Source organism: Phaseolus vulgaris, chromosome 2 (genome assembly GCF_051622355.1).
Source record: "Phaseolus vulgaris cultivar YP4 chromosome 2, ASM5162235v1, whole genome shotgun sequence".
In the NCBI taxonomy this organism is placed as follows: Eukaryota; Viridiplantae; Streptophyta; class Magnoliopsida; order Fabales; family Fabaceae; genus Phaseolus; species Phaseolus vulgaris.
In genome coordinates, this window is record NC_143499.1 from 40,862,448 (window position 1) to 40,888,960 (window position 26,513).

The 26,513-nt window shown below is 27.7% G+C and overlaps 7 protein-coding genes across 10 annotated transcripts; all 7 read left to right on the top strand.

The window, feature by feature from the left end:
- Nucleotides 1-1,612: 1,612 nt before the first annotated feature.
- Nucleotides 1,613-5,435, top strand: LOC137812070 (mediator-associated protein). 4 transcript variants are annotated; one of them, XM_068613959.1, is made up of 6 exons: nucleotides 2,082-2,187; nucleotides 2,299-2,421; nucleotides 2,805-2,945; nucleotides 3,509-3,593; nucleotides 3,684-3,764; nucleotides 4,867-5,435. In XM_068613959.1, exons 2-6 carry the CDS (start codon nucleotides 2,419-2,421, stop codon nucleotides 5,217-5,219), a joined length of 663 nt encoding a protein of 220 aa, XP_068470060.1. In that variant the 5' UTR covers nucleotides 2,082-2,187; nucleotides 2,299-2,418; the 3' UTR covers nucleotides 5,220-5,435. The 4 variants fall into 4 exon arrangements, with proteins under 4 accessions (XP_068470061.1, XP_068470060.1, XP_090154949.1 ...); XM_090298823.1 differs by having other exon boundaries at nucleotides 2,116-2,187; nucleotides 2,299-2,466; XM_068613960.2 differs by lacking the exons at nucleotides 2,082-2,187; nucleotides 2,299-2,421 and adding an exon at nucleotides 1,613-1,747.
- Nucleotides 5,436-6,115: 680 nt separating this feature from the next.
- LOC137809491 (18.1 kDa class I heat shock protein) lies at nucleotides 6,116-6,520 on the top strand. Its single transcript, XM_068610599.1, has one exon. It carries the CDS (start codon nucleotides 6,116-6,118, stop codon nucleotides 6,518-6,520), a length of 405 nt encoding a protein of 134 aa, XP_068466700.1.
- A 795-nt stretch (nucleotides 6,521-7,315) lies between these two features.
- Nucleotides 7,316-8,043, top strand: LOC137812071 (18.5 kDa class I heat shock protein). Its single transcript, XM_068613961.2, has one exon. It carries the CDS (start codon nucleotides 7,412-7,414, stop codon nucleotides 7,892-7,894), a length of 483 nt encoding a protein of 160 aa, XP_068470062.1. The 5' UTR covers nucleotides 7,316-7,411; the 3' UTR covers nucleotides 7,895-8,043.
- A 3,583-nt stretch (nucleotides 8,044-11,626) lies between these two features.
- LOC137812074 (18.5 kDa class I heat shock protein) lies at nucleotides 11,627-12,443 on the top strand. Its single transcript, XM_068613963.2, has one exon. The coding sequence runs from the start codon at nucleotides 11,838-11,840 to the stop codon at nucleotides 12,318-12,320; it is 483 nt and encodes a 160-aa protein (XP_068470064.1). The 5' UTR covers nucleotides 11,627-11,837; the 3' UTR covers nucleotides 12,321-12,443.
- Nucleotides 12,444-16,557: 4,114 nt separating this feature from the next.
- On the top strand, nucleotides 16,558-17,335 carry LOC137812072 (18.5 kDa class I heat shock protein). The gene has a single exon (XM_068613962.1). It carries the CDS (start codon nucleotides 16,732-16,734, stop codon nucleotides 17,212-17,214), a length of 483 nt encoding a protein of 160 aa, XP_068470063.1. The 5' UTR covers nucleotides 16,558-16,731; the 3' UTR covers nucleotides 17,215-17,335.
- Nucleotides 17,336-20,985: 3,650 nt separating this feature from the next.
- LOC137812075 (18.5 kDa class I heat shock protein) lies at nucleotides 20,986-21,760 on the top strand. Its single transcript, XM_068613964.2, has one exon. The coding sequence runs from the start codon at nucleotides 21,146-21,148 to the stop codon at nucleotides 21,626-21,628; it is 483 nt and encodes a 160-aa protein (XP_068470065.1). The 5' UTR covers nucleotides 20,986-21,145; the 3' UTR covers nucleotides 21,629-21,760.
- Nucleotides 21,761-23,999: 2,239 nt separating this feature from the next.
- Nucleotides 24,000-24,819, top strand: LOC137812076 (18.5 kDa class I heat shock protein). The gene has a single exon (XM_068613965.1). The coding sequence runs from the start codon at nucleotides 24,207-24,209 to the stop codon at nucleotides 24,687-24,689; it is 483 nt and encodes a 160-aa protein (XP_068470066.1). The 5' UTR covers nucleotides 24,000-24,206; the 3' UTR covers nucleotides 24,690-24,819.
- Nucleotides 24,820-26,513: the final 1,694 nt, after the last annotated feature.

Consider the following 26,513-nt stretch of genomic DNA (forward strand, 5'->3'; position numbering starts at 1 on the left):
TTAACACATACATTTTTTTCAAATTTAATATTGAATTAGAGAAAAAAATCAACTAAATATCAATTTAGCAATTATAAAATTTGAAATTTCACTTATGATAGCTCATTTAAGTTGTAATTTTAAAATACTGATAATTGTTTTTTATTGATTTAAGATAAAAGGTTTAGGTATCCTCTAAGCATATATAAATCATTTTTAAATTAAAAAAATAAAAAAATAAATTTATATTTATATTAAAAGAACTTTAATAATAATTAAATTTGTTTTCTTGTAGAATCCCCTAAAGGAGTTTGATGAACTGAAATAGAAAATAAAATGAGATATATAACTAATTGACTCTAATATAAGTGGGAAATTCTTAGGAATAAATGTATGTCTCAAGGTAAAACATTACTTATTTCTATTTTTTATTTATAACAAAATATTTTCTTTATCATATTAATATTATTTAATATAATAATTATTTTGATAAAATCCTTCATTATAATTTTAGATTTATCATCATAATAAAGATTATAACAATAAGAATTAAGTCATTTAGAATTTTAATCTAAATTATTTTTTATTATATGATTATCACTGTGAATAATGACTTCGATAGATCAATGTATATGTGATGATATTTATTCGATGAGTATTAATAAATCTCATTTATTAATTTATAAATATAGATAATAAACATATGAACCTGATTATTGAACTAAGTTAAATGAGATTTACTAATGATTAATACTACCTTATAATGTTGGAAAATCTTAAGAAAAAAAAAATATTTTCTTTAACGTAAGATTATTATATAATTGACAAGTTATGTATTACATTTTAATTTCACATCTAATACTTTTGAAAACAAATATTAAATATAATTATATGTTTACGAGATTAATGTTTATCAAAGAAATTATCTACCAACCTTCCTAGGTAAATAAAGGAAGAAAAATAGATTTGATATAAGTTATTGGATTTTGACATTATATTGATTTAAATTTGCAAAGGATGAAATAAAATATTATGTTATTTGAGTAAAATGGTATTATATTATGCTATCCAGACATTAAGCATTATTTTTAGATACTCAATTTTAATTAATATATTTTATAATCTTTGTAAAGAAACTAATATTTAGTTATTAAATTATAAAAAAAATATAATTAATTAAGTAAATTGTTTAAATGAAATATCATTATATTATTTGCTAACACATTAAATATAATTAATAAAAAAAAATAGTTGAAATTTTTTATATACGTTATCAACAGAAAATAAGAAATATTGTTATATATATATATGAATAATATTGTTATGTTTTAATTGATTTGTTAGAAAAAAAATAAAAATAAAAAGTTTTAAAATATTTTTTTTTTATATTTAAATGTTATATAGTAACAAATTATATTTAAAAGCTCATTTTAAAATAAAAGGATAGTCCAGGAAAATTATCGAATGCAACAATTTGAACCCTAATATTAATATTGTACAGCCCTAAACTTGTTTTAACACAACTTTCTTTTTTCATTTATATGGATATTAAAAATATATTAAAATGAATTAAAAATGAAACCAGTTTTATTTATTCACATTTATAACATATATGGTAGAATGTTTTTTATATAAAACAAATGCAGGCCCTAATTATTTTTTATCTATTTTAAATTAGTGAATATATGTTGAAGCTGCCTCTTTCATTGTCTGCGCCTCTTCTTTCTTTCTTCGTTCGACGACGAACCCTGCAACTGCGCAGTTTCCGGTAACTCACTCACTCTACTCTGTATTCTTTAGAAACCATTCACGCAACTCGTTTTTCTCTCTTTACCATACGATTCGCCAAATTAAATCAAATGGAACCCTGTTTATGTAGAATTTTATTGTTTTTGTACTGAGTGAGGCTGTCGCTCTAGGGTTCAGAGTTTTTATTTTATTTTTCTGTCTTGTGAACATGTTTGTGTCTTTGATTCAGCTTAGTTTAGAGATATAATGACTTGTTTTTCTGATAGAATTTTTGAGATAAAAAACGGTTATTGGGAAATATGAGTATATAGCATTGAATTCGCAATTGCCTGATCTGGTGACTATTGATAAAGTGCAGTTGTTCTTGACATCTATATTTGAATGCTAGGCGATGATAAACATGGTGTAATTAACAATGATTACCGTGTTTCTCTTACTATCAAATGAAACATTGGAACGGTTTGGCGAAAAACTCTCTTTTACCACCCTTATTCAGTTTTTCAATAAAACTCTCTTTTACCATCCTTATTCAGTTTTTCAACATTGAGCAATCTCTGTTTTGAAGCACAGCCATCCTCTCTGAATTTTGAAGTATTTCCACCCTCCATCCTTGAATACCCTATTGCAACCCTTGTGGGCAACTCGGACCTTATCTTCTGTCATCTCATCTACCATACTGCATTTCTGTTTATGGTTATGATCAGTGTTTTCTGGCCACCTTTTGTTAATTATGTAAATGTAATTAATTTAGTTTTTAAAATTTTTGAGCATTTATGCATATACAGCATAAATTTATTAATCTGTAAATAAATTTTCTGACTACTAGCCATTCCACTTTTTTCGGGATGGTCTGAAGTGACTATGCTAATCATTGTAGAGCGAATGTGTTAGGGTAGTAGTAGAATTGAATTTTCACCATTGATGGACTCAACTTGTGTTCATAATCCAACCCAGTTTGGCATCACAGTATGTTTATCTGCATTTGAACTGAAGAATTGTTTACTGTTTTCCGCTATTTGATTTTCTGTCTTCCTTTCTTCTGTGTTTGCTTTAAATATGGGTGGGGTTTATTTTAGGCTCTGCAAATTTCAATGGGGGATTTGGAGGGTGCAGAAGATTACATGCCTTCTGCAGAATACGTGGAAGACACCAATGAAGCGCTCATTAACTTGACTGACTCAACTGAACTTTTGTTTCTTAAGTTGCCTTCTTCCAATGTAAGTTTGTCCTTTATGCCTTTGGTTTGTTTATTTCTTTTAAACTGAATCTGAATTGTTGTTGCCAACAAAATGAAAAATAAAAGTCACTAAGGTTTGATATCATTGTCATTACAAAAGCGAAAAATCAAGTGTGGTATCAAGAAAAGTTAAAAATAAAAATTAGTACATTGATTTCAGTTTTCAAAAAATTAGGCTTCTTTTTTATCAAGCCTTTCTACTAAGCCTAATTTTTCTTGTGTTAGATTCTGTTTGGAGATTAAAAGTTGCCGTACACGTTTCATGTTAATTTTTCTCGTGTTAGATCTTATTAAGGAGTGTGGAAAAATACATTTCTGTGTATTACCTCTATATTCATTTGCTGACATTTACCCCCTTACCTTATCATAGGAAACTGGTCAATTTTTATAACTTTTTAAGGTTGCATTATATTCTAATAAGCTTGTGTCTGTATTGGCGGTGTTTCCTTCCATCTAGGAGTTAGATGATGGAAGAGCCTTGCTTGATGTTATGTTAATTATTGCCATTGTTGTCCTGCTTGATGTGTGTGTGATGTTGGCCAGGATTTTTTATCTGATATACATGGACAGAAATTGTTTGTCACACTTCATAATGATGGTAAGATAGCCAGCTTTGAGGGTTCATCAGGTAAATAAAATTAATCATCTGTGACACCATCAATCTATGTTCTCAACTTCAATTTGTGCAAGTGCCTTACTTTTCGTATTATGGTGGCAGGAAAGGTATATGATTTTGTAAATTTTTCTGCTCATGAGCCAGACGAAACAGTTTTTATTTCCTCTACAGAACCAAAAATTGGTAAGCATCCATAGATTTTGTTTTGTTTAATGACCTCTGTTACTGTAAAATGAAGGATATCTACAAGAATTCTGAGAATTATTCTAGCTCACATAGAGCAAGAACTTTATTATTACTATTATTTGAGGCAGAATCTCAAGTTATAAGAACATGTAAGATGGGGGCAATGGCTAATCTTTGTTCTTTGGCCATTTCAATGTAAGAATTATTTGAGAACTATTCCTGCTCTCCCAGAGAGCTTTATTGTTAGTCACTATAATTTGAGATACAATCTCAAGTCATAAGAACATGTAAGATGGGGCAGTACCTGGTTTTGCATCAAGAGCTGTCTGAGTAAATAGCTTTAACAATGTGTTGGATGTACTTGCTGTAGCATCCATGAGTTAGTACTTAATGTATATCTTGTTTGCTAATATAGTCAGTTTATGAGTTGTGATAAGAGTTCATTTGCTTCACATGTATTTTTCTTTTAAAAATCACTTTTAAAAAATTTCTGTGTGTTTGTTTGACCTTCTAGAATAATAAAACTGAATATGAAAATTCTCATTATTTTTTACAAGCTACTAGTAGCTTTTGAAAAACTATTAGATTCGACCCTTATCTCTTCTGCCAAACTGGCAAACCAGCCATTTCTCCAGCTCAACATTTGCTTGTAATTTTCATGAATTTCAATGTGTGAACCATGAAACCTCTAATCTGAGGTTTCATTATTTGTTCAATTGATTTTTTTTTCTTAACAAAAGTATGTGAATATGAGTTCAATATTCATGTATGGCAGAAAATTATATTGCAAGTGCTGTAGCAAATGATTTACTTTTGATTTTGAACTTGACCAGCAGTTTTCTTATTAGCTATGTTTTTTAGAAACTGTGTGCATTAACGTGGATCTCACTCCCGTTTTTGTTCCGGCCCTCCCTCCCCCCACCCTTTTTATGTTGGATTGGATTTTCCCTTGCTGTGTTTGACTACTTTTCTTTATCACTTTGTGTTACTAGACTCTGGTTCTTGGGAGTGTTTAGTGATACTTTTAATTCTTATAGGTTTTTAATTTTGTAGCCTTTGAATTCAAGCATTAATTATCTTCTCTTTTGCTTTACTGCAGCAAAGATTTCAATGCGAGTATCAACCGTCAATTTCCCTGATCCTAAAGAACTAGAGTCAACCAGAGTAAGACATGCAGATCGAAATTCTTCTGGAATCACAGGTACAACTTCATCTCGATACTTTCCTATGCAAAGTGGTGGACGTGCAGCTTCATCAAAAGGTAGCAGACAGAAAAGCTCTGTGTCTGAAGTTTCTGAGCCATCAAGTTTTTCAAGAAAAAGACACGAGTCTAAATCTAAATCCAAATTCAACTTGTCTGAGGTCTCACATGGTCACAGCACTGGCATTTCCTCTATGTCCGCAGACAATTCTCATGAAGGAAAACCCAAGAGAAGAAAACATAAGGAATAATGTTTCCTATACTCGCCTTTATAGTGTAATATTTAAAGGTAACATTCTCTCCGGCCTAACTATATAGGAAAAAAACAGGGCAAGACTTTTATGTTGCAAAAGGATGATAAATTACATTATGTCTGTATTTCCCTTGTCTCTACCATTTTTTTTTTCAATATGTCATTGGATTCACTTGCACAATGTTCACTGATTTAAGAACCCTTTCTTTTCTCATCTTTCTTGCCTCTTTTTGTGGCGATATGAATTCAGCTGTGTTCTTCCTGTGGTTGGGTTGTTTTAATCACTGAAATGAGTAATTAAAGTTTGAAAGCATTTTGAATTAATACATCATTGACTAAAAACTTAGTGTTATAAAGACTAATTTGATTGCATGATTCTATTGTAGTATGCTTCTGAGTCTAGTTTTTGTGTTTCGTTGAAAAAGTATTTATTAAAAATATTAAAATAATTAACTATAATTTATTTAATAAAAATGGACTTACTTATAAATATATAAAGTAAAATAAGTTTATTTTTCCTCTTTAACTAAATTATTTAAATTATTGGCGATGTACATTTATGTTTCTACTTTCTACTTTTTTTGAAATCAATACATGTTCAGTTTCTCTTCATTAATTGTAAATAATGAATGAACGCTTAAAATAACTTTGAATCGTCTGAATTTATTTTTTAACTTGATATACTTAGAGGAACAAAACTAAATAAGAAGTGATAAATGCACATTTGAAATATTAAATGACATCTAATAAAAGAAAAAGAAAATGATGTCCACATGCAATACTCCGTCGTGAGGGTTGGCGAAGAATTCTCGTAACCTTAGAAAAAGTCCTTTAATACAGCGCAAAACTGCTCCCAAACCAAATAATCTTTTTCTTTCTCTCTGATAAAAAAAAATGTCGATCGTTCCAAACGCCAACCCCTTCCAGGACTCCCCTTTCACGGCGCTATCCACCTCCGCACTGTCCTGCGACCCCTCGTTTCTGAGTGGGCAGTTCAAGTGGGAGGAGACGGCGGATGCGCACGTGCTGAAGGGCGAGGTGCCGGGGTTGAGGAGGGAGGATGTGAAGGTGGAGGTGGAAGACGGAAGAGTGCTTCAGGTGAGCGGAGCGATGACGGTGGAGACACAAGAAGACAGCGACAGCAGCCACCGCGTCAACCGCAGAAGCTCCAATTTCAAAAAGTCTTTCACGGTCCCTCCCAACGCCCAACCCGATCACATGATGGCCTCCATGGAAGACGGCGTTCTCACCATCACGCTTCCCAAGACCAACCATGCCAACGCCATCTCCAACTCATAACATCCATTCTTATCACATCTACCTCACTTCACAAAATATTTCTTCATATGTAATCTTAGTATCCATAATTTCTTGTATCACAATTATCATTCTTTTCTTTATGACTTTAATTCAATTTTAATTACTTTATAAATTTTAAAATTTTCAATTCAGTTCTTATTGACAAGTTTTCGTGTAGTTAAAATAATTTTTGTTTTCATTATTTGTCATAAATAGATAAATAATTATTGTTTTTATCCTTTTATCTTCAATTTATTTATTAATTTTTAATAATTTTTAATTTATTACTCAACTTATTTGCTTTTTTTAATAATTATTGTTGTATCACATATTTTTCAGTTTTTAAAATTAAATAATTGTTAGCATAAATAAACGATAATTTTATGGTAAAAGTAGTACAGTAAACATTAAGATATCTCATTTTTAATTTCTTAACTTGTATAGTTTTCTATAACTACTTTTTTAAAATAATAAACAACTTATGTTAAGAAAAAATATTTTTTTTTACATAAAAAAATTACATTCTTTTATCCGTCTAAGTAATACTACAATTCTATTTTTTTCCACTTCTTTTGAAGGTTTTTCGTCTTTCTTCCGCATTAGATAACTCTGATATTGGGCTTTAATTGTTATTATGTACATTGGGCCTAAGTAGTTCATATCCATAAGTACATGGAAACAAACAGAGCTTTCTCAATGATCCTGGGTAAATATAGAAGTTTCCGGAATGATCTGAAACAGGTAACGCAAAACCAAAGTGAAAGCAGAATTTCTGGAACATACTACATTATCCTTTTGCTTCCTATAAATACTGCATCACTTCCTCTGCACATCATCAAACTAGAAATCAATTAACTCTTTTTGAATCTGTGCAAGTAAAACAAACTCAAGATGTCACTGATTCCAAGTTTCTTGGGTGGGCGAAGGAGCAACGTCTTTGATCCTTTCTCTCTGGAAGTGTGGGATCCCTTCAAGGATTTTCCTTTTCCCAATTCTCTTTCTCCCTCCTTCCCTGAATTTTCACGCCAGAATTCAGCATTTGTGAGCACCCATGTGGATTGGAAGGAGACCCCGGAGGCACACGTGTTCAAGGCTGACATTCCAGGACTGAAGAAGGAGGAAGTGAAGGTAGAGATTGAAGACGATAGGGTTCTTCAGATAAGCGGAGAGAGGAACGTGGAGAAGGAAGATAAGAATGACACATTGCATCGCGTGGAGCGTAGCAGTGGGAAGTTCATGAGGAAGTTCAGATTGCCGGAGAATGCAAAAGTGGATCAAGTGAAGGCTTCTATGGAAAATGGTGTGCTCACTGTCACTGTTCCCAAGGAAGAGGTTAAGAAGCCTGATGTCAAGTCCATTGAAATTTCTGGTTAAGGGTACTTTGTCACTTTGTTGAAAATTTGATGATCTTGTGTTTTTTATGTTATAAAGATGTTGTATGAAATGCATAAGAAAAATAAAGTTTGATTTGTATAATATGTTTTGGAAAAGTAAAATCCCCTTCATTAAGAGTATGGTTTGCTTCTGTGTGTGAGTTTCCATGCAATGATCAAAGCTAATGGTGTTTCTTATGCTTTTACCTGTAGCCTTCATAGCTCAATCCAATGAGCTTTTTTCATATGGTTAAAAAGATTTTAATGTCAACTCATTTCATTCTAGATCTCTTCAAATAAATTACTTCTACCAATCGGGATATGTTTTTCGTTAACAAAAGAAGTTCTAAAACTGCTTTATAATGTAAAATATTATTATATTATTTTTAGGGGTTGTTTACTATTGGGAGTGTCAAAGAACTTTTTCGTTTGATAAACTTTGTTTTTTTGAGTCAAGAAAATTTTAGCACAACTAAGGAAAAACGAAAGCGTTTATTTGACACTATTTCTTGAAAAACTTTCATTTGAGGCTAAGTGAGGTTGACGTGGCAAAGCGTATATATGTAATGGTAATAACTGAGGCTGACATAGGATATATGAAATGCAATGAATAAATAAATTTGTATGATCTGATTCAAGTGACATTAAACATATTAAGAATAAGAAGTTGTATTTTTAGTATAAAATCTGTCTTTAGTAGGTTTTGGTGAATATGTATAAACTAATTACATATATCAACAGATTCAATTATAATTTTTTTTTATAACATGAGAATTTATATAAAAAGAAAATTATAAAATCCTTTTAACATAATCTAAAATTAATATTTAATTTAAATATAATTAATTTTACAATACTAAACTGGATTCTTAATTAAATTAATTATCAGTATTAATATTATTATATTTAAAAAAACATGTTTATAGTTTAGTTTATAATCCAAAAATTGTTGTTGGAACTTCTTTCCCTCTTATATATAATCTAACATCACATCCATGCCAAAAATTTAATTAACTAAAAAATTAGTTAAAAAGTATTTAAGTGACTTAAATTTTCTATTAAACTCCTACTTTTTCCACTTTTGACTTGTTAGTTACACGTATTTTAAAAAAACTTTTTGAGTCAAAAGTATAGTACTTTTGAATTCGTTAACACAAAGAATATAATGAATAGTTAAGATTTACAAAAGTAAATTTTTTTATTATCAAAGGTTTTAAGTAATCATTGAAGGTCTATAATCCTAAGTCATCTCTCAATTGATTCAGTGAAAATTAGTTCTCAAATTATCTCCAACCCAATTAAACTAGTAACAAAAGTAAAAATAAAAAGAATAAATTATGTTGATTTAGCATGAGAATATAAAAAGATTAAAAATAAAAAAAAATATAATTTACTCTTAAGTTTTTTTCATCGATAAATTTATCATAAGTTATCTAATTATTAATATTTGATAAATTTCTCATAATTATTTAATTATTAAAATTTAAATATAAAAATTCATTCTCAATCATGCGTTCAAGTAGAATTTTTTAAAATTTTTTTTTAAAATGCGTTCAAAAGTACGATTTTTTCACAAAAGTTAATTTTTTAAATAATGATAAAATCAAAACAACTGTTATAGAAAATTGAAAAACAAAATTTTTATTATTAAAATTCAATGAAAAATTACAAAAGAATCAATTAAAAAATTTTAGCATTTCATGAAAAGGCAAAATATAAAAATAAAAATATAAAATAATAAACAAGAAAGCAACTTTGCACTCAATTATATATTGATGTCTATGTATATGTTGTTTAATTCTCTTTTCCACATTCTATGATGGAGATTCTATGATCTAGAAAACAACTTGAACTTTTGCATATTTTGTTCATTTATAAATATAGACATTTTATTTAAAAAATTTATTGTAAAAACACAAAATTAAAAAAAATTAAAACACATATAAATTCAATTATTAAATTTTAATTAAAATAATAAATTGTTATAAGTGAGAATCTACACTTATATAAAAAAAAACTATTTTTTCTACTTTTGATGCATTTTTTTGTTTCACCAAATAAACAAATAAATTTTAATTAAAAATGATAGTGTTATAGTCTTTCACAACAAAATACAACAAACAGACAAGGTTAACAAAAATGAAGTATTTCATTACACCTCGTTTGAAAAATTCAAATGGCATAATTTTTCACTAAAGTCAAGGTTAAGAGAAATGAAGTCTCCCCACCAATCTTAAAAGTAGCAAAAATATTCTTAAGTGAACCAATTTTTTTACACAAACCTATTTTTTTCATCTTTTACGTATTAGTTACACACATTTGAACAAATATATTGGAATCGAAAATGATCACTATAGGAATTGTAGAAAAAAAAACTACAAATAACATCTAAGATTCACAAAATTGAAGTCTCCATCATACCTAAATATTCGTTAGAAAATACCTAAGCCACCCAAATATTTCATTAAAATCCTATTTCTTTCACATAATTTTTCGAAGTTCTAAGTTATTAATGAAATGTATAACTTTTAAATGATTATATAACTATTAAATTATTTGATGAATAAGTTTGTAAATTTATTACATTTACAAAATAAAAGTAACAAAAATATTAATAATATAATGTAATAATGTAGTTGTAGCTAATGATCACTTTGACACAGCTCAATACACATCATCATGTAAGCTAATATATTATTAAGGGGGACTCTGCAGCCTCAAATTCCTCTATCTTTCACTTTCACATTGTTATGTGTAACAACAAAAACGGGGAAATTTTTAAAATCGTGCAATTTTCGTAAACAATTATTAAAATGGGTTGATTTTGAAAATTTTGTCCATATCGGATTAGCATTATATAATAATTTTTTAAATAAATCATACATGACACGTTGTTTTGAATTTATAAAAGAAAACTGTGTCACTATAAGTGTTTTGAATTTGTAAAAGTGAAAATTGCGTTAATGTTATCATTTTTTAATTTTTTGTTATTTCATGTCTAGATATTTCGTTTGTTCATCTGGATATCATAATGTTGGTTATAGGTGCGTACAAATTTCACTATATATTCTCATATTTAAAATAAAAATTCATTCACATATACTCAATTAGTATGGAATTTTATTTTTTATCATTCTAGTCAAATAACGGATATATTTATATTTGTGTTCACATTCATCTCTTATTATTTTAAATATTAATTAAATAATTTTTAAAAAAAACATGTTATTATTAAAGATTCAATGTTCAAAGAACTCGTATTCTAAGAATTTAGACTATAGAACACTTAAAATTAAAAGTAAAATATTTTAATGTAAAAAATAAATATTAAAAAATGATAAATAAGTAAATGTGTGTCTTATTTGATTGATAAAATGAGATTTAAATTTTCCAAAATTCAGTTAACATTTGAATAAAATATTATAAAAGAAAATGTGTAATCGAGAATAAACATTGTGATATGGAAATAAATATTTTAGTATATAAGTGTATTTTTGTGAATATTAAACAAATCAAATAACATATGAGATAAAAATAAAAAATTGTGTGAAAAAAAGAAAAAATAATAAAATACTTTTTTTAATTATCTTATAAACTATAAATATTTTAATAATTTAAATTAAAGACGGAAATAATTTTCCATCCAAATCTGGAGAGGTAGCTTAGGAAAGGATTTAAAAAGAAAAAAGACAATGATATTAAAAGGACTAGAACCTGCTAGATCCTGCGGAATAAGATTAGAAGTTTGCGGCATCATATGAGACTAGAAAGAACGAAGCAAAGTGAGAATAGAATTTTCTGGAACATACCACATTATCCTTTCACCTCCTATAAATACTGCATCACTTCCTCTGCACATCATCAAACTAGAAATCAATTACCTCTGTTTAACATTTCACTAAATCTCCCAACTTTCGAATCTCTGCAAGTAAGACAAAGTGAAGATGTCACTGATACCAAGTTTCTTGGGTGGGCGACGGAGCAACGTCTTTGATCCTTTCTCCCTGGATGTGTGGGATCCCTTCAAGGATTTCCCTTTCCCCAATTCTCTTTCTTCCTCCTTCCCCGATTTTTCACGCCAAAATTCAGCATTTGTGAGCACCCATGTGGATTGGAAGGAGACCCCGGAGGCACACGTGTTCAGGGCTGACATTCCAGGACTGAAGAAGGAGGAAGTGAAGGTAGAGATTGAAGATGATAGGGTTCTCCAGATAAGTGGAGAGAGGAATGTTGAGAAGGAAGATAAGAACGACACGTGGCATCGCGTGGAGCGTAGCAGTGGGAAGTTCATGAGGAGGTTCAGATTGCCGGAGAATGCAAAAGTGAATGAAGTAAAGGCTTCTATGGAAAATGGTGTTCTCACTGTTAGTGTTCCTAAGGAAGATTCTAAGAAGCCTGATGTGAAGGCCATTGAAATTTCTGGTTAAGTTTACTTTTGGAAAATCTGGTGTTATGTTTGCTGAGGATCAAGTGTGTGATTGATGCTATAAAGATTGTGTAAACTACAAGTAGCAATGTGGTTGTTGAGAAATAAAATTTCATTTTGATAACTTTGGTTTGAAAGAATATCTTAGAATAGTTTTTATCTGATGCTCAAATAATACTGAGTTAATGTAAGAGGTTAACCATTATATGCTGATGGTTTAATATTTAAGTTTTATTAGCAGCAAATAATAGTACAGAAAATAAAATAATGTAGTGTATATTATCATAACAGCTGCCTATTGCACTAAGATGTGATAGAATGCACTTAAAGATTAACAGAGCAATATGAATTTAGGGTCACCTTTTGAATTGAATCTTTTGAAATTGAACAAGTATAACAATATCTTAAGGAAGAATTTACATAATTAAAGGAAGGAAAGGAGAAGAATACTACTAAGAGAAGACTATAATATCCAGATTATATATGAAAAATCAAATTCTGTGTTTGCGATATTGGAGAACAACAACTTCCACATATATTTTTTTGGTACATTTTCTTTAACTCAGAGTACATCACATCACCTTCCAATAATGTCTACCAACTAAGTTTATTGAATTATCAAGTGACATTTTTATCCATTATCAAATAGGAGTAAAGATAAATACATACATTAATTCATTATAAATGTGATTATGGTGTTGAATGGTATAATTAAACATCGTAAAATCGTTATCGCTTAAGTATAAATAAACCATTATAAGTACTAACATACTATAAGAACACACATTTTCACTTTTGATGCATTCACACATTTCTATAATCTTTTACAATAGATAATGGGATAGTTATTCCTTGGCAAAAAAAATTACATTGAACAACTAATGTTAAAAAAAAAAAATCTTTCGTCATGCCTTAAAACCTTTAAAAATTACATAAGTGATCTAAATTTTACACTAAAATCCTATTTCGTTTTTTATTTGTGACTATCACCACACATTTTTAAAAAAAATATTATGGAATAGAAAATTATATTTTTTGATTATGTGACAATAAAACTACAATGAACAACCAAATTTCATATAAATGAAGTCTCAACATACTCAAGTGATCTAAATTTTTTACTAAACTCATATTTCCCCATTTAATGTGTTAGTTATATAAATTTTAGAAAAAAATTTCAAATAAAAAATTAGGATTATTGAATTTATTAATAAAAAGACTATAGTGAAGAATTAAGGTTCACAAAAGTGAAGTACCTCAAAAATCCTTGCAACATACTCAAGTGATCTAAATTTTCCTCTAAAACCTATTTCTTTTCTACTTTTATGCAATTCCACAATTTTTTTATACCGTTAAATTCTTTGACCAAAAAGATTACAACAAACAAAAGAGATTCATAAAATTGAATTCTTCCACTACACCTAAAAAATTATTAGAAAAAACCAAATGACAATTTTTTTTCCACCAAAAATCTATTTTTTTTTTTCATTTCAATGCCTTAGTTACATGCATGCATTTCTACAAATATTTTGGAATTGAGAATGGTAAAGTTGGATTCTTTAGGAAAATAAAACTTATATAGTTAACAATTAAGATTCACAAAGTTGAACTTCCCATTAATCCTAGAAACTGTAAAAAAATACGTGACTAAACTTTTTCACTAAAACTCTTTTGAACTACAAATAGTAATCAAGGTTCACAAAAATAAAGTCTCTATATATCATACCTAAGAAGTCACCAAATACTTCATTAAAACCCTATTTTCTCACAGAACTTTTCTAATGAAATGTACAACTTCTAAATAATTAAAACCATTATATTGAATTAGTTCATGAATAAATTTATAAATATATTTACAAAATAAAAGTAAAAATAAAAATTAATATTGTAATATATTAATGTGATTTAGCTAATGAAGTCACTTTCATACCACTGAATACTCATTCTTAAATTCCTTCATCTATCACTTTCACATTGTTATGTGTGACCAAACAAAACTTAATGTCAGCATTATTACTCTAGTCTGCCATAATTTTTTTAAAGGACCTATATTTATATATATATATATATATTATCATACACAATAAAAAAAATTACTAAATAAAAATTAATTTTAAACATAAAAATAATTAGTTATTATAGTGATTAAATTAGAAATTATTTTAAAAATTAAAAAAATTATTAGTTTCTAAATTAGTTTTTATTGTTGACAACAAAAATTTAAATCGATATCTAACTAACTATCAAGGTTTTATTTATCAATTATTTAAATTATAAATTTGGTAGTAAAAATTTTGGTAACTAATTAGATACCAATTTAGAAACTATTTATCAATAATATAAATTAATTTAAAAAATAATAATTTTTTAGTCTCTAATTTAATTATTATATTAATTAATTATTTTTATCTCTAAAATTAATTTTTATTTAATAATTTTATTGTAGTTGTAAGTTACAAATTGCTGACTAATTTAGAAAATGTAAATAAAAAATTACTACAATATAGCTTTTAATAACACTTTTTCATTACAGTAAAAAATTAATATATATATATATATATATATATATTAAAAAGTAGGTGGTATAGTAAAATACATAAAATAAAATAGGATTCGATATTATAATGATTGTTTTAAAGATGATTTAAGTAGTAAAAACCTAAAAATATATTGTTTAAAGATTTTCTACAAGAAAATAATAGACAAAAAATAATTAGTTGCTATAATGATTAAATTAAAAATTATTTTAGAGACTAAAAAATGTTTTGATTTTTAAATTAGTTTATATTATTGTTAAATAATTTTTAAATTGATATTTAATTAACTTTCAAGGTTTTAATTACCAATTATTTAGATACCAATTTAGAAATTATTTAACTATAAATGAAATTAATTTAAGAACTAAAAAAAATTAAAATAATATTTAATTTAGTCACTATAATAACTAATTATTTTCTATTTTTAAAATTGGTTTTTATTTCATAATTATCTTCTAATGTAATGTAATCTTCTCTTGTCATTGATTGAATTGTAAAGGTCATCACTATTTTTTTTTAGAAAAAAGTGTTGTTATGATATGAATAGTAAAAAATATATATTTAACACTGTTTATAATAATATAAAAATAAATAAAATATTAATTTATTATGATGTTAAGTGTTTGTTGTTAGTGTGTTCTTATATAAGTACTTGTATTCTAATCACCTAAAATTGCTGTCAAAACCCCTAGTGTAAAGTCACAAATTATCCATTCTTATGGTTCGTTTGGATCTGAGTGAACATTGTTCACTCGAAAAAAAAAATAATATCTTTTATATTTGTATCCATTCAATTGCTAAGATAGAAAGGCAATGAATTGTGGAAGAGTAATAAAATCATTCTCCTCTGTGAAGAGAAGAAAAGCAAAGAAATATGCCAGAAGTTATATAATATGATTAAAAAGTTAAAATTATCCTTAACTTTTTTATACACATATAAAAATAACATTTTTATATATTACAATAACAATAAAAAATTGTTTTTGATTTGATTTTATTAAAATATTTTGCATATGTATTTATAATAAAAATAAATAAAAATAAATAAAACTATGTTTTTACATAAAAAATTATTTGAAGTTGAAATAAAAGTTTTTTAAATTTTTTACATTCCTAACTTTATAACTGAAATTTTACTTTTATGCTAATATTTCATATGTTAAGTAATTTGTAATTTGTTTAAAAATCTCATATTTTAAAGATATGAGAAAATTTATAAATCTACACTTTACATATTTTAAAAAAATTAAAAATTCTCTTACAATCATCCTATCATTCACAAACTTATATAATTTTTCTCACAAATCCATTTTAATATATCTTAATCCAAATAATTTCTTTTTTTTTATATTTTCCTCTCAAATCACTACAAATTTATCAAGGTATTTTTGTTATAATAAAATACTTTTTTAACTTAATTACATTTTTCATCTAAATAGTGAAATTTGAATTCATTTAAAGGAAAGATTTTATTATTTTTTCTTTTTTAATATTTTTTATTTCATGTCTAGTGATATCTTGTATATGTTTCATGGGTTTTGTAGAATTCTGTAGGCTTTTATCGGTTATAATGTATTGTATAATGTGTGGATCAAAATAATATTAATAATTAAACAAGACAATAATATCTAAAAGACCAGAACCTTCTAAATCATGCGGGATAAGTACAGAAGTTTGTGGAATCATGTGAAACTTGGAAAGAATGGAGCAAAGTGAGAATAGAACGTTCTGGACCATATTACAGTATCCTTTCACTTCCTATAAATACTGCATCAGTTCCTCTGTACATCATCAAACCATAACAGAATTACCTGATTACGATCACACTACAACCTGCTAAGTTTCAAATTTCTGACAAGTTCTATAATTATAAGCATGTCGCTAATTCCAAGTTTCTTCGGTGGGCGAAGGAGCAACGTCTTTGATCCTTTCTCTCTGGATGTGTTTGATCCCTTCAAGGGTTTTCCTTTCCCTGATTCTCTTTCTTCTTCATTCCCTGAGATTTCACGCCAAAATTCAGCATTTGTGAGCACCCATGTGGATTGGAAGGAGACCCCGGAGGCACACGTGTTCAAGGCTGACATTCCAGGACTGAAGAAGGAGGAAGTGAAGGTAGAAATCGAAGATGATAGGGTTCTTCAGATAAGCGGAGAGAGGAAGGTGGAGAAGGAAGATAAGAACGACACGTGGCATCGCGTGGAGCGTAGCAGCGGGAAGTTCATGAGGAGGTTCAGATTGCCGGAGAATGCAAAAGTGGATGAGGTGAAGGCTTCTGTGGAAAATGGTGTTCTCACTGTCACTGTTCCCAAGGAAGAGGTTAAGAAGCCTGATGTCAAGTCCATTGAAATTTCTGAGTAATATTTTGTTGAAAATGGCGTGTTTTGCTTGCTGAGAATCTTGTGTGTGATTGATGCCATAAAGATGGTGTAAAATACATGTAACAATAAGGATGTTGAAAAATAAAATTTCATTTTGATAACTTTGGTTTGTAAGAGTATCTTGAAACAGTTTTATATTGTGACAGTAAAGCCTGGGTAGAATCATGCTAACTCTACAAGCATTGATAAGAGGGTAAAATCATTATTTGTTGATGGTTTTAATAATAGCTCATTTTTAGCAACAAATAATAACTAATAAAATAATTTAAATAGAATGAACTCAAATGTTAATTGAACAACATCAATTCAGATTAATGCAAGAATTTATAGAATAAAAGGAAGGAAAGGAGAAGAACACTATCACTTTCATATATCTTCATTGCACACGAATCCAGCTCCTCTTGCCACCCTTTTATATATTGCAATTGAATTTTTCATCTGATAATTTCCAGCAAATCATTAGCCATCTTATGGCTTGAGTACTTGACTCCATTTTTTCACTGAGTTATGGGGTTTTATGACTTCTTATCTAAACAAGAACAAAATTTACTTTAATTCTATCGTAAAGGAACTTTAATTCAAACATTTATATTGGTAAGTATGATTTATTTATTTTTCACTTCGAAACCACTTTAAATTAAGAACAAAATAAAAATCTTAGAAATTAATAAAACTATGTAGTTATTGGTTTTCATTTTATTTAGTAACTCCCCATTTAGGTTATGCAAAATATATATTTTTTTATATTTTAATAAATATATTTTATTAAATATTTTAATTTATAAATATATATAATTTTTTCATCTTTTATGCACTCGCATTTTTTTTTAATAAATAGAACTTATACACTACTTAATGAAACAAGTGGTGTTAAATATTCTTAATATTTTCTGATGACAAGTACGTGGATTTGAATTATATTCAAACAGTAATGAAAATTATATCATTGACTATTCACATACCAAATTCACTTGTTTAACAAAGTCTTTATAAATACTACGGGTGTATGTGTATCCGCATTTTTTATTTTTTTCATTTATATATATTTATGTTTAATATTAAAATTTAAATAAATAATATTATAATTTATACATTTATCTTAACAATATAAATTTATAGTATATTATAAATAAAAAATGACATTATGTAAAATTATTATACTTTGTGGGAATTGGCTTAACCAATGCGAATAATTGATTATTATTCTAAGTGTTTTATTCTTTACAAATTTTATTTTCTAAGAATGTCACACACATTAACCATTTTTGCAATTCAAAATTGTTCATCTTCTCCCGTATTTCTACTAATATTTTTCTTTCTCTCAATTTTGAAGAGACATTCTTCTTTCTATTTTTCGAATTCACCGTCTCCAACCTCTATTTCAATTTAAAATTGTTCCTCCACATATATTACATATTTTAGAAAAAATAAGAAATGACAACAATGTCCATAATATAATCAAATATTTATATAAAGATAAAATAGGGAAATAATTAAGAGTTGTTAAATAGGATAATCCCTTTACATATAGGTATATATATATATATATATATAGGTATATATATATTTAATTAAATATGTTAAAAATAATTAAATAATTATATTTTTTTATCACAATAAATCAAATGTAATATTATTTTAATAATGTGATTCTTACTGAGTAAAGAAATTGAAGTTATTAATTTATAAAATAAACTAAACATCTCTATTGGAAAAAATAAAATGTATATATTAAAGAAATAGGAAAAGCAAAATAAGATAAATAAAAGAGATGAAATATAAAGAAAATTAGCAATACACATTTGAGAATCTAAAAATTAGAGTTTTTGAAGCATTGAAGAGACGGAATACATGGTGAAGTGACTGTGATGAAATGTGAAGAGAAACAGTAATACACTGTTTCAGAATCTCAAAATTAGAATTTTGAGGAGGCGGGAGACATAGTGGCAGCCAACGCTTGCATTTAGATGTTGGAAGGGTCAACAATGAAGGCGTTTGCTCACGCTGAGCTTCACAGCTTGGAACTTCTCGATTTCTTCTTCTCTATCTCCTTCTTCCTCTTGTGCTTGAGAAATATGAAAGAAAACGCACCAAAATTGAATTTGTTGAAAGAATACCAAAATTGAATTTGCGGGACTCTGTAGAAAGAATATCAAATAGCATAATAGTTTTTAAGATGTTTCTATATTCTTCCTCTCTCATAGTTTTCTTATATATAATTTTTTTTGCCTAAAAAAAGTAATCGTGCATAAACCCACATTTCACCCCTCTCTCTCCACTCTTCTCTAATAAAACGTATCACAAAATATTAAGCAAGGATAAAGTAGGAAAACCATTTAGAGCAGTTAAAGTGGGAATAAGAAATGACACAATGACCATAATACAATAATAAAATTAAATATTAATATAAGGATAAAATAGGAAAAAAAATTAAGAGCAGTTAAGAGGGGAATCCCTTTATATATAGGTATAGATTCCTTGAAAAATTATATTTACTAAACTTTTATTTTATTTTGAAATTTTATTCTTGTTTCTCTTTTTTTTTTCTCTAAATTTTTCTTTATTAAGAAAAATATTGTTACAAAATCAACATGAATAAATATTTGTTTCATCTCAATTAAAATAAAATTATAATATTTTAATTGTCATCATTACATTAATGTTTAATTTATTAATTATTTTAGCATCTTCAAAATAATATTGTGAAATTTTACTATCATTCAATTAAGAATCATGCCATCTAATACATTTCTATAAGGAACATAATAAGATCTGTAAAAATAATAAAATTCATATGCTTAAAGCTCAATCAATCCTGAAAAATTATTTTACAAAATTAAATAGAAACTTATTTTAGAAATAAAAAATAATTAATTATTATAGTAACTAAATTAAAGACTATTTTAAAAATTAAAATATTATTAATTTTTAAATTAATTTTTATTATTGATAAATAGTTTGTAAATTAACATCAAATTAATTATCAAGATTTTTGCTATTAAATTTAAAATTTAAATAATTAGTAGTTAAAATAACTACGGAATTTGTAATCTAATATATATATATATATATATATTATTTATTTATTAATTATTAATATTTTATTGATGTATTTTTTATATTATAATAAAAATAAATAATAATAACTAAAATAAAATAATTGAAATTTTAATATTTTGTAAAAATATTATGATTTATTAGATATAAATATGATTTTTATTAATATTTATAATTACTTTTTTAATTTAAAATTTATATTTGTAGAAAAAATTATTTTATTTTATTTATTTGATCACATCTACAAATTTTCATACCACTTTCCATTCAAATCCATTCATTTTTCCTACATTCTAACAATTTATTGATGATAAATGAAGCTGTATTTATTTATTTAAAGTACTTTTATAATTTAATTATATTTTTATTTAAATAAATAAAATTTGAATTCATTTAAATAACATATAAATGAACTGTGTGAATACTAAACAAGCCAAAAGATATAAAATAAAATATTTTTTAAATAATTTATTTTTATTTTTAATTATTTTATAACTATAAAGATTTTAATAATTTAAAATTAAAACGGATACGATTCTCTATCCAAATCCGGAGAGGTGCCTTAGGAACGGGTTTATTTTTCATCAATATGATATGGCAATAAAAAAAATACAATAATATTAAAAAGACTAGAACCTGCTAGATCCTGCAGAATAAGTTTAGAAGTTTGCGGAATCATATGAAATTAGAAAGAACGAAGCAAAGTGAGAACAGAATATTCTGGAACATACTACATTATCCTTTCACTTCCTATAAATACTGCATCACTTCCTCTGCACATCATCAAACAAGAAAAGGATTACCTGTTAACCATTTCACTAAATCTCCAACTCTGCAAGTAACAGAAAGTGAAGATGTCACTGATTTCAAGTTTCTTGGGTGGGCGACGGAGCAACGTCTTTGATCCTTTCTCCCTGGATGTGTGGGATCCCTTCAAGGATTCTCCTTTCCCCAATTCTCTTTCTTCCTCCTTCCCCGAATTTTCACGCCAGAATTCAGCATTTGTGAGCACCCATGTGGATTGGAAGGAGACCCCGGAGGCACACGTCTTCAGGGCTGACATTCCAGGACTGAAGAAGGAGGAAGTGAAGGTAGAGATTGAAGATGATAGGGTTCTCCAGATAAGTGGAGAGAGGAATGTTGAGAAGGAAGATAAGAACGACACGTGGCATCGCGTGGAGCGTAGCAGTGGGAAGTTCATGAGGAGGTTCAGATTGCCGGAGAATGCAAGAGTGGATCAAGTAAAGGCTTCTATGGAAAATGGCGTTCTCACTGTTAGTGTTCCTAAGGAAGATACTAAGAAGCCTGATGTGAAGGCCATTGAAATTTCTGGTTAAGGTTACTTGGTTACTTTGTGGAAAATCTCTTGTTATGTGTGCTGAGGATCAAGTGTGTGATTGATGCTACAAAGATGTTGTAAAATACAAGTAGCAATATGGTGGTTGAGAAATAAAATTTCATTTTGATAACTTTGGATTGTAAGATCTTAGAATAGTTTTTATATCTGAAGCTCAAATAAAACTGACTTAATATATAAGAGGTTAACCATTATCTGGTGAGGGTTCAATACTAAATTTGATTGATTAGCAGCAAATAACAGTACAGAAAATTGTGATGGAATGAACTTAAAGACTGACAGAGCAATATGAATTTAGAGTCACCTTTTGAATTGAATCTTTTGAAATTGAAAGTATAACAACATCCCTGAAAGGAAGAATTTACAGAATTGAAGAAAGGAAAGAAAGTATATTTCTAAGAGAAGACTAATTCAATTTCGGACATACTTGGCATCGCGTGGAGCGTAGCAGCGGGAAGTTCATGAGTAGGTTCAGATTGCCGGAAAATACCAAAGTTGATGAAGTAAAGAGTTCTTCGTTCCTTATTTCAAAATCGAGTGTTTTTGTTTTGTGGCGGATCTTGTTTGTGATTGGTGTTATAAATATATGGCAAATGCACATAAAAGTATATGTACTTGCAGAGACGAAAAGGTTGGTATGAAAATAACTTACCCAATTTTTAAGAAAACAAAAACGTCTAGTTCAATCTCTTCTTTTAAGGGGAAAAGGTTTAAAAAAAATATTGAGCTAACACTTCTTATAATCAATTTTAAGCTTTTAGAACAAAGCAATTTATGCATAGTAGATATCATTTTCATTTTGTTAGAATTAAAATTGTAATAAGTTTTTAGGACCAACTCAAAATATCTTATTAAAATAATCAGAAATATTTTTATGTTCTGATTTTTTAGGATTTAAAAGAAAGTTAAATTTTTATGAAGGTAATTATTTCTTAAAAATAAAATCGATTTTCGTTAACAAACTACACCAAATAAATTTTTAATCTTCCGATCATGAACATGGATGTTTTATCCCTTATTTTTATCATCATTTTTAATAAAATGTAAAATATATTATTTTTTATTTTCACTATGTAATATCTAAAATTAATTATCAAAATTATCTATGAAAAATAAAATTTATTCACAAAATATCATTAAAATATATCCACATGCACTAATAATTTTGTGTGAAATATATAAAATACATAATATATAAAAAATATAGTAAGTAAATATTTAATATGCCAAACAAATTGATATATATATAATCAATTTTAAAATATTAAAAATAAATATATAATCACTTTAAAATATATATAATCATTTTAAAATATTAAAAATAAATGCATCTTATTATTGTCCACGAGAAAATTGACTAAATAGAGTAACATATATATGGTGTAAATGAAATTTTAAAAATTCATATAAACTTTAGCATCAACATAACCATTATAAAGAACATGAATAACTCTATCCATTACATCTCCAAATCCAACTTCACTCAAAGCCTTACACGAATTTTAAAATTTTCAATTTAACTCATCACCCAAATTTTTTTTACAATAAACATATTGAGTACGGTCCACTAAAAATTGACACTTATTCAAGATTTAAATACGCTCACTCACAATATAGTTTACAAGTAGTCACGATATTTCCTTGCATATACTAAATGCAAATCCAAGCAAAAACTTCTATTGGCTTCTCATAATTTAAATCCTCATCTAAGTGAATTAGTAAAACTTGAATATATTCTCTAATTAATAATCCCACAATTTAATAAACATTACATCCCGTATTTTCAAAAAGTATGTAATGTTCTAAATTATATAATTTGAAAGTATTTTTTCATATTTATAATTAGTTTTCAGATTATATATTCAGAAACCTTTTTTTATTTGTATTTGCAGTATTAGTTTTCAGATTACATAATTTGTAAGTTTTTTCTAATATGAGATTAGTTTCTGAACTATGTAATCTGAATGCCTTTTTATCAAATGTGTGTCTAAATTACATAATTTGGAAGTTACTCAAATTCAAACTTTCGGTTTATATAATCTAGAATACTATTTTTTAAAAGTATATTCTAGATTATATAATTTATAAACTATTTTTGAATTTAATATTAATTTTTAAATTATGTAATCCGAAATATGAAAATGACAAAAAAAAAATATTTTATATGTGGTGGCAGAAAAAAATATGATGGTGCAGAAAGAAACAGTCCACTATGTGTTTCTTGGGTATTGTAGAATTCTAGTGTTGGGCTTTTAATGGTTATAATGTACTGTATGGAACAAAATAATAATATTAATAAAAAATTAAACAGAATGATATATAAAAGACTAGAACGTTCTTAATCATGCTGGGTAAATATAGAAGTTTGTGGAATAAAGTGAAACAGGTGAAAACAAATCAAAGTGAAACCAGAATTTTCTGGAACATACTATATTATCCTTTCACTTCCTATAAATCTGCATCAGTTCCTCTGCATATCATCAACCCAGAAAATAATTACCTGTTTACTATTTCACTAAGTCTCACTTTCGAATCTGTGTGAGTAATACAAACTCAAGATGTCACTCATTCCAAGTTTCTTCGGTGGGCGAAGGAGCAATGTCTTTGATCCTTTCTCTCTGGAAGTGTGGGATCCCTTCAAGGATTTTCCATTTCCCAATTCTCTTTCTCCCTCCTTCCCTGAATTTTCACGCCAGAATTCAGCATTTGTGAGCACCCATGTGGATTGGAAGGAGACCCCGGAGGCACACGTGTTCAAGGCTGACATTCCAGGACTGAAGAAGGAGGAAGTGAAGGTAGAGATTGAAGACGATAGGGTTCTTCAGATAAGCGGAGAGAGGAATGTGGAGAAGGAAGATAAGAATGACACATTGCATCGCGTGGAGCGTAGCAGTGGGAGGTTCATGAGGAGGTTCAGATTGCCGGAGAATGCAAAAGTGGATCAAGTGAAGGCTTCTATGGAAAATGGTGTTCTCACTGTCACTGTTCCCAAGGAAGAGGTTAAGAAGCCTGATGTCAAGTCCATTGAAATTTCTGGTTAAGCTATGTTCCTATGTTGATAATTGGGTGTTTTGTTTTGCTGACGATCTTGTGTGTGACTGATGCAATAAAGATGATGTAAAATGCAAGTAATGGTTATGGTTTTTGAGAAATAAAATATGATTTTAAGAACTTTGTTTCTAAGAATGTCTCAGAATTTCTTCATATTTGTACTTGCACAGGTACTGCTAATGCTTAAGAAAATGTAGATCCAAACTTAGGTCATTCTAAGAGGCTACACCCATTTTTCTTGAGAAGTTAATGTAACAGCTATCTCTTGCACTATCTTGTGGTCGAATTACATACGGAGAATTTTTTTTAATTAAGGAGAGCAGAAGGTGATGATAGTATCAACTTTTGAAGGGATAAGTTTGCAGAATCAAAGGGAAAAGAAAAGTAAATTATGATAAGCATGAGGATGAATTTTTTTTTAATTTGAAGAAGCTTAATAGCATCTAAGAAGAAGTTTGAAAGGAATCAGTAAGAGAATAGTTGTCGGAAAGAGAAGACAAATTCACATTCCAGAGTGCCCTTTATCAACGAAAAGTCAATTCTCCCTGGAATATTTTTCTTCACAACAATGCCTAAGAATTCATCTCTCTTGCCAATCACAGTCTATCAATTATAAATTATTAGTTGTTGAATATATAGTTAATTATAAATTAAAATAACTTCAGTGGCACACGTAGAATATTATGAACATAGAATAATCAAATATTCATTACCATCTAGAAGTTCTTATCATAATAAAATTAATTTGCAACTTTAACTAATGCCGATATCCGTGTGTTCCAGTGAAGTATAAATTTATATTAAGTCAACCAAAAAAATATTTAACAACCCGTTCAACTTTTTACCCAACCCAGTTTCGGCTTTTGATAAACTGTTAAGACCTCTTTAGTTTATGGAGACAAATCAATATTACAATAACAACTAATAAACTACTTTTCAAGTTTCTTTTATTTATCCAATGGTTCAAAAACTAATAATATCAGAAGAACAAAGGTCCCTGAATTCATTCACGGTACTGTTACACGAATAATCCACAGTGGATTTTCATTGTTTTTTCTTTGGCGTGACGAGGATAATGGGTCTTATCAAGTTAAGTTAAGAATTTTCACATCAGATGTTCTAAAAGGAGACACCTCGTAATTTTTTCCTGCTCCTTCATAACTTTTTTATTTTCAAAAGTACCCTTTGACAAAAAAAGTGTTTCATTTCCGAACTATATAATCTCTAAAACCTCCAAATTCTAGAATTCCTAAGTATAGAATTGGAACACAAATTTCTAAGTATAGAATTTGAATACAAATTTATATTCAGAATTCTAAAGCTAAAAAAATATTTTCGTATAAAATTTGAAATACATTTAAATTTTAAATATTAGAATTCAAAATGAATTGACCACTGCCTGCGGCTGAGTTTTGGATGGTGAGATTTGTGGTGCATGGAAAAAACAAAGAACATAAGAGATGAGGGGTGTTGGAGGATTTTTTTAGTCAGTGTCAAATGATAATTTCACCACCCCATGGAGGAACTCCATATTTTCTTTATGGAGGTGCAGGGAGAAGTTGCCCTAAAAGGATAAGGTATCAGATGAGTTAGACAACGATGATGGATTTCATCGTCCTACCAATTTTGTAGAGCTTTAGTATCCAAAAAACCGAACAAGATGGTCAGATTCTTTCTGACATTGTTTTTAGAACTCTGATTGGTAATAACCACCAATAAAGTAGACCTCATAAGAAATTTTCAATAAATTTGAAATATAAACATAGAGTTTCAAATAGAAGGATAGAGAAAATGTAGTTAGCACTTCTCTTTAC

Excerpts from the sequence above, each read along its gene's own strand:
- LOC137812070 (XM_090298823.1), top strand. The coding sequence starts at position 2,419 with ATGGTTATGATCAGTGTTTTCTGGCCACCTTTTGTTAATTATGTAAAT. Across the intron at positions 2,946-3,508 it reads TTAAGTTGCCTTCTTCCAAT|GATTTTTTATCTGATATACA; the intron begins GTAAGTTTGTCC and ends GATGTTGGCCAG. Across the intron at positions 3,594-3,683 it reads CAGCTTTGAGGGTTCATCAG|GAAAGGTATATGATTTTGTA; the intron begins GTAAATAAAATT and ends TTATGGTGGCAG.
- LOC137809491 (XM_068610599.1), top strand. The coding sequence starts at position 6,116 with ATGTCGATCGTTCCAAACGCCAACCCCTTCCAGGACTCCCCTTTCACG.
- LOC137812071 (XM_068613961.2), top strand. The coding sequence starts at position 7,412 with ATGTCACTGATTCCAAGTTTCTTGGGTGGGCGAAGGAGCAACGTCTTT.
- LOC137812074 (XM_068613963.2), top strand. The coding sequence starts at position 11,838 with ATGTCACTGATACCAAGTTTCTTGGGTGGGCGACGGAGCAACGTCTTT.
- LOC137812072 (XM_068613962.1), top strand. The coding sequence starts at position 16,732 with ATGTCGCTAATTCCAAGTTTCTTCGGTGGGCGAAGGAGCAACGTCTTT.
- LOC137812075 (XM_068613964.2), top strand. The coding sequence starts at position 21,146 with ATGTCACTGATTTCAAGTTTCTTGGGTGGGCGACGGAGCAACGTCTTT.
- LOC137812076 (XM_068613965.1), top strand. The coding sequence starts at position 24,207 with ATGTCACTCATTCCAAGTTTCTTCGGTGGGCGAAGGAGCAATGTCTTT.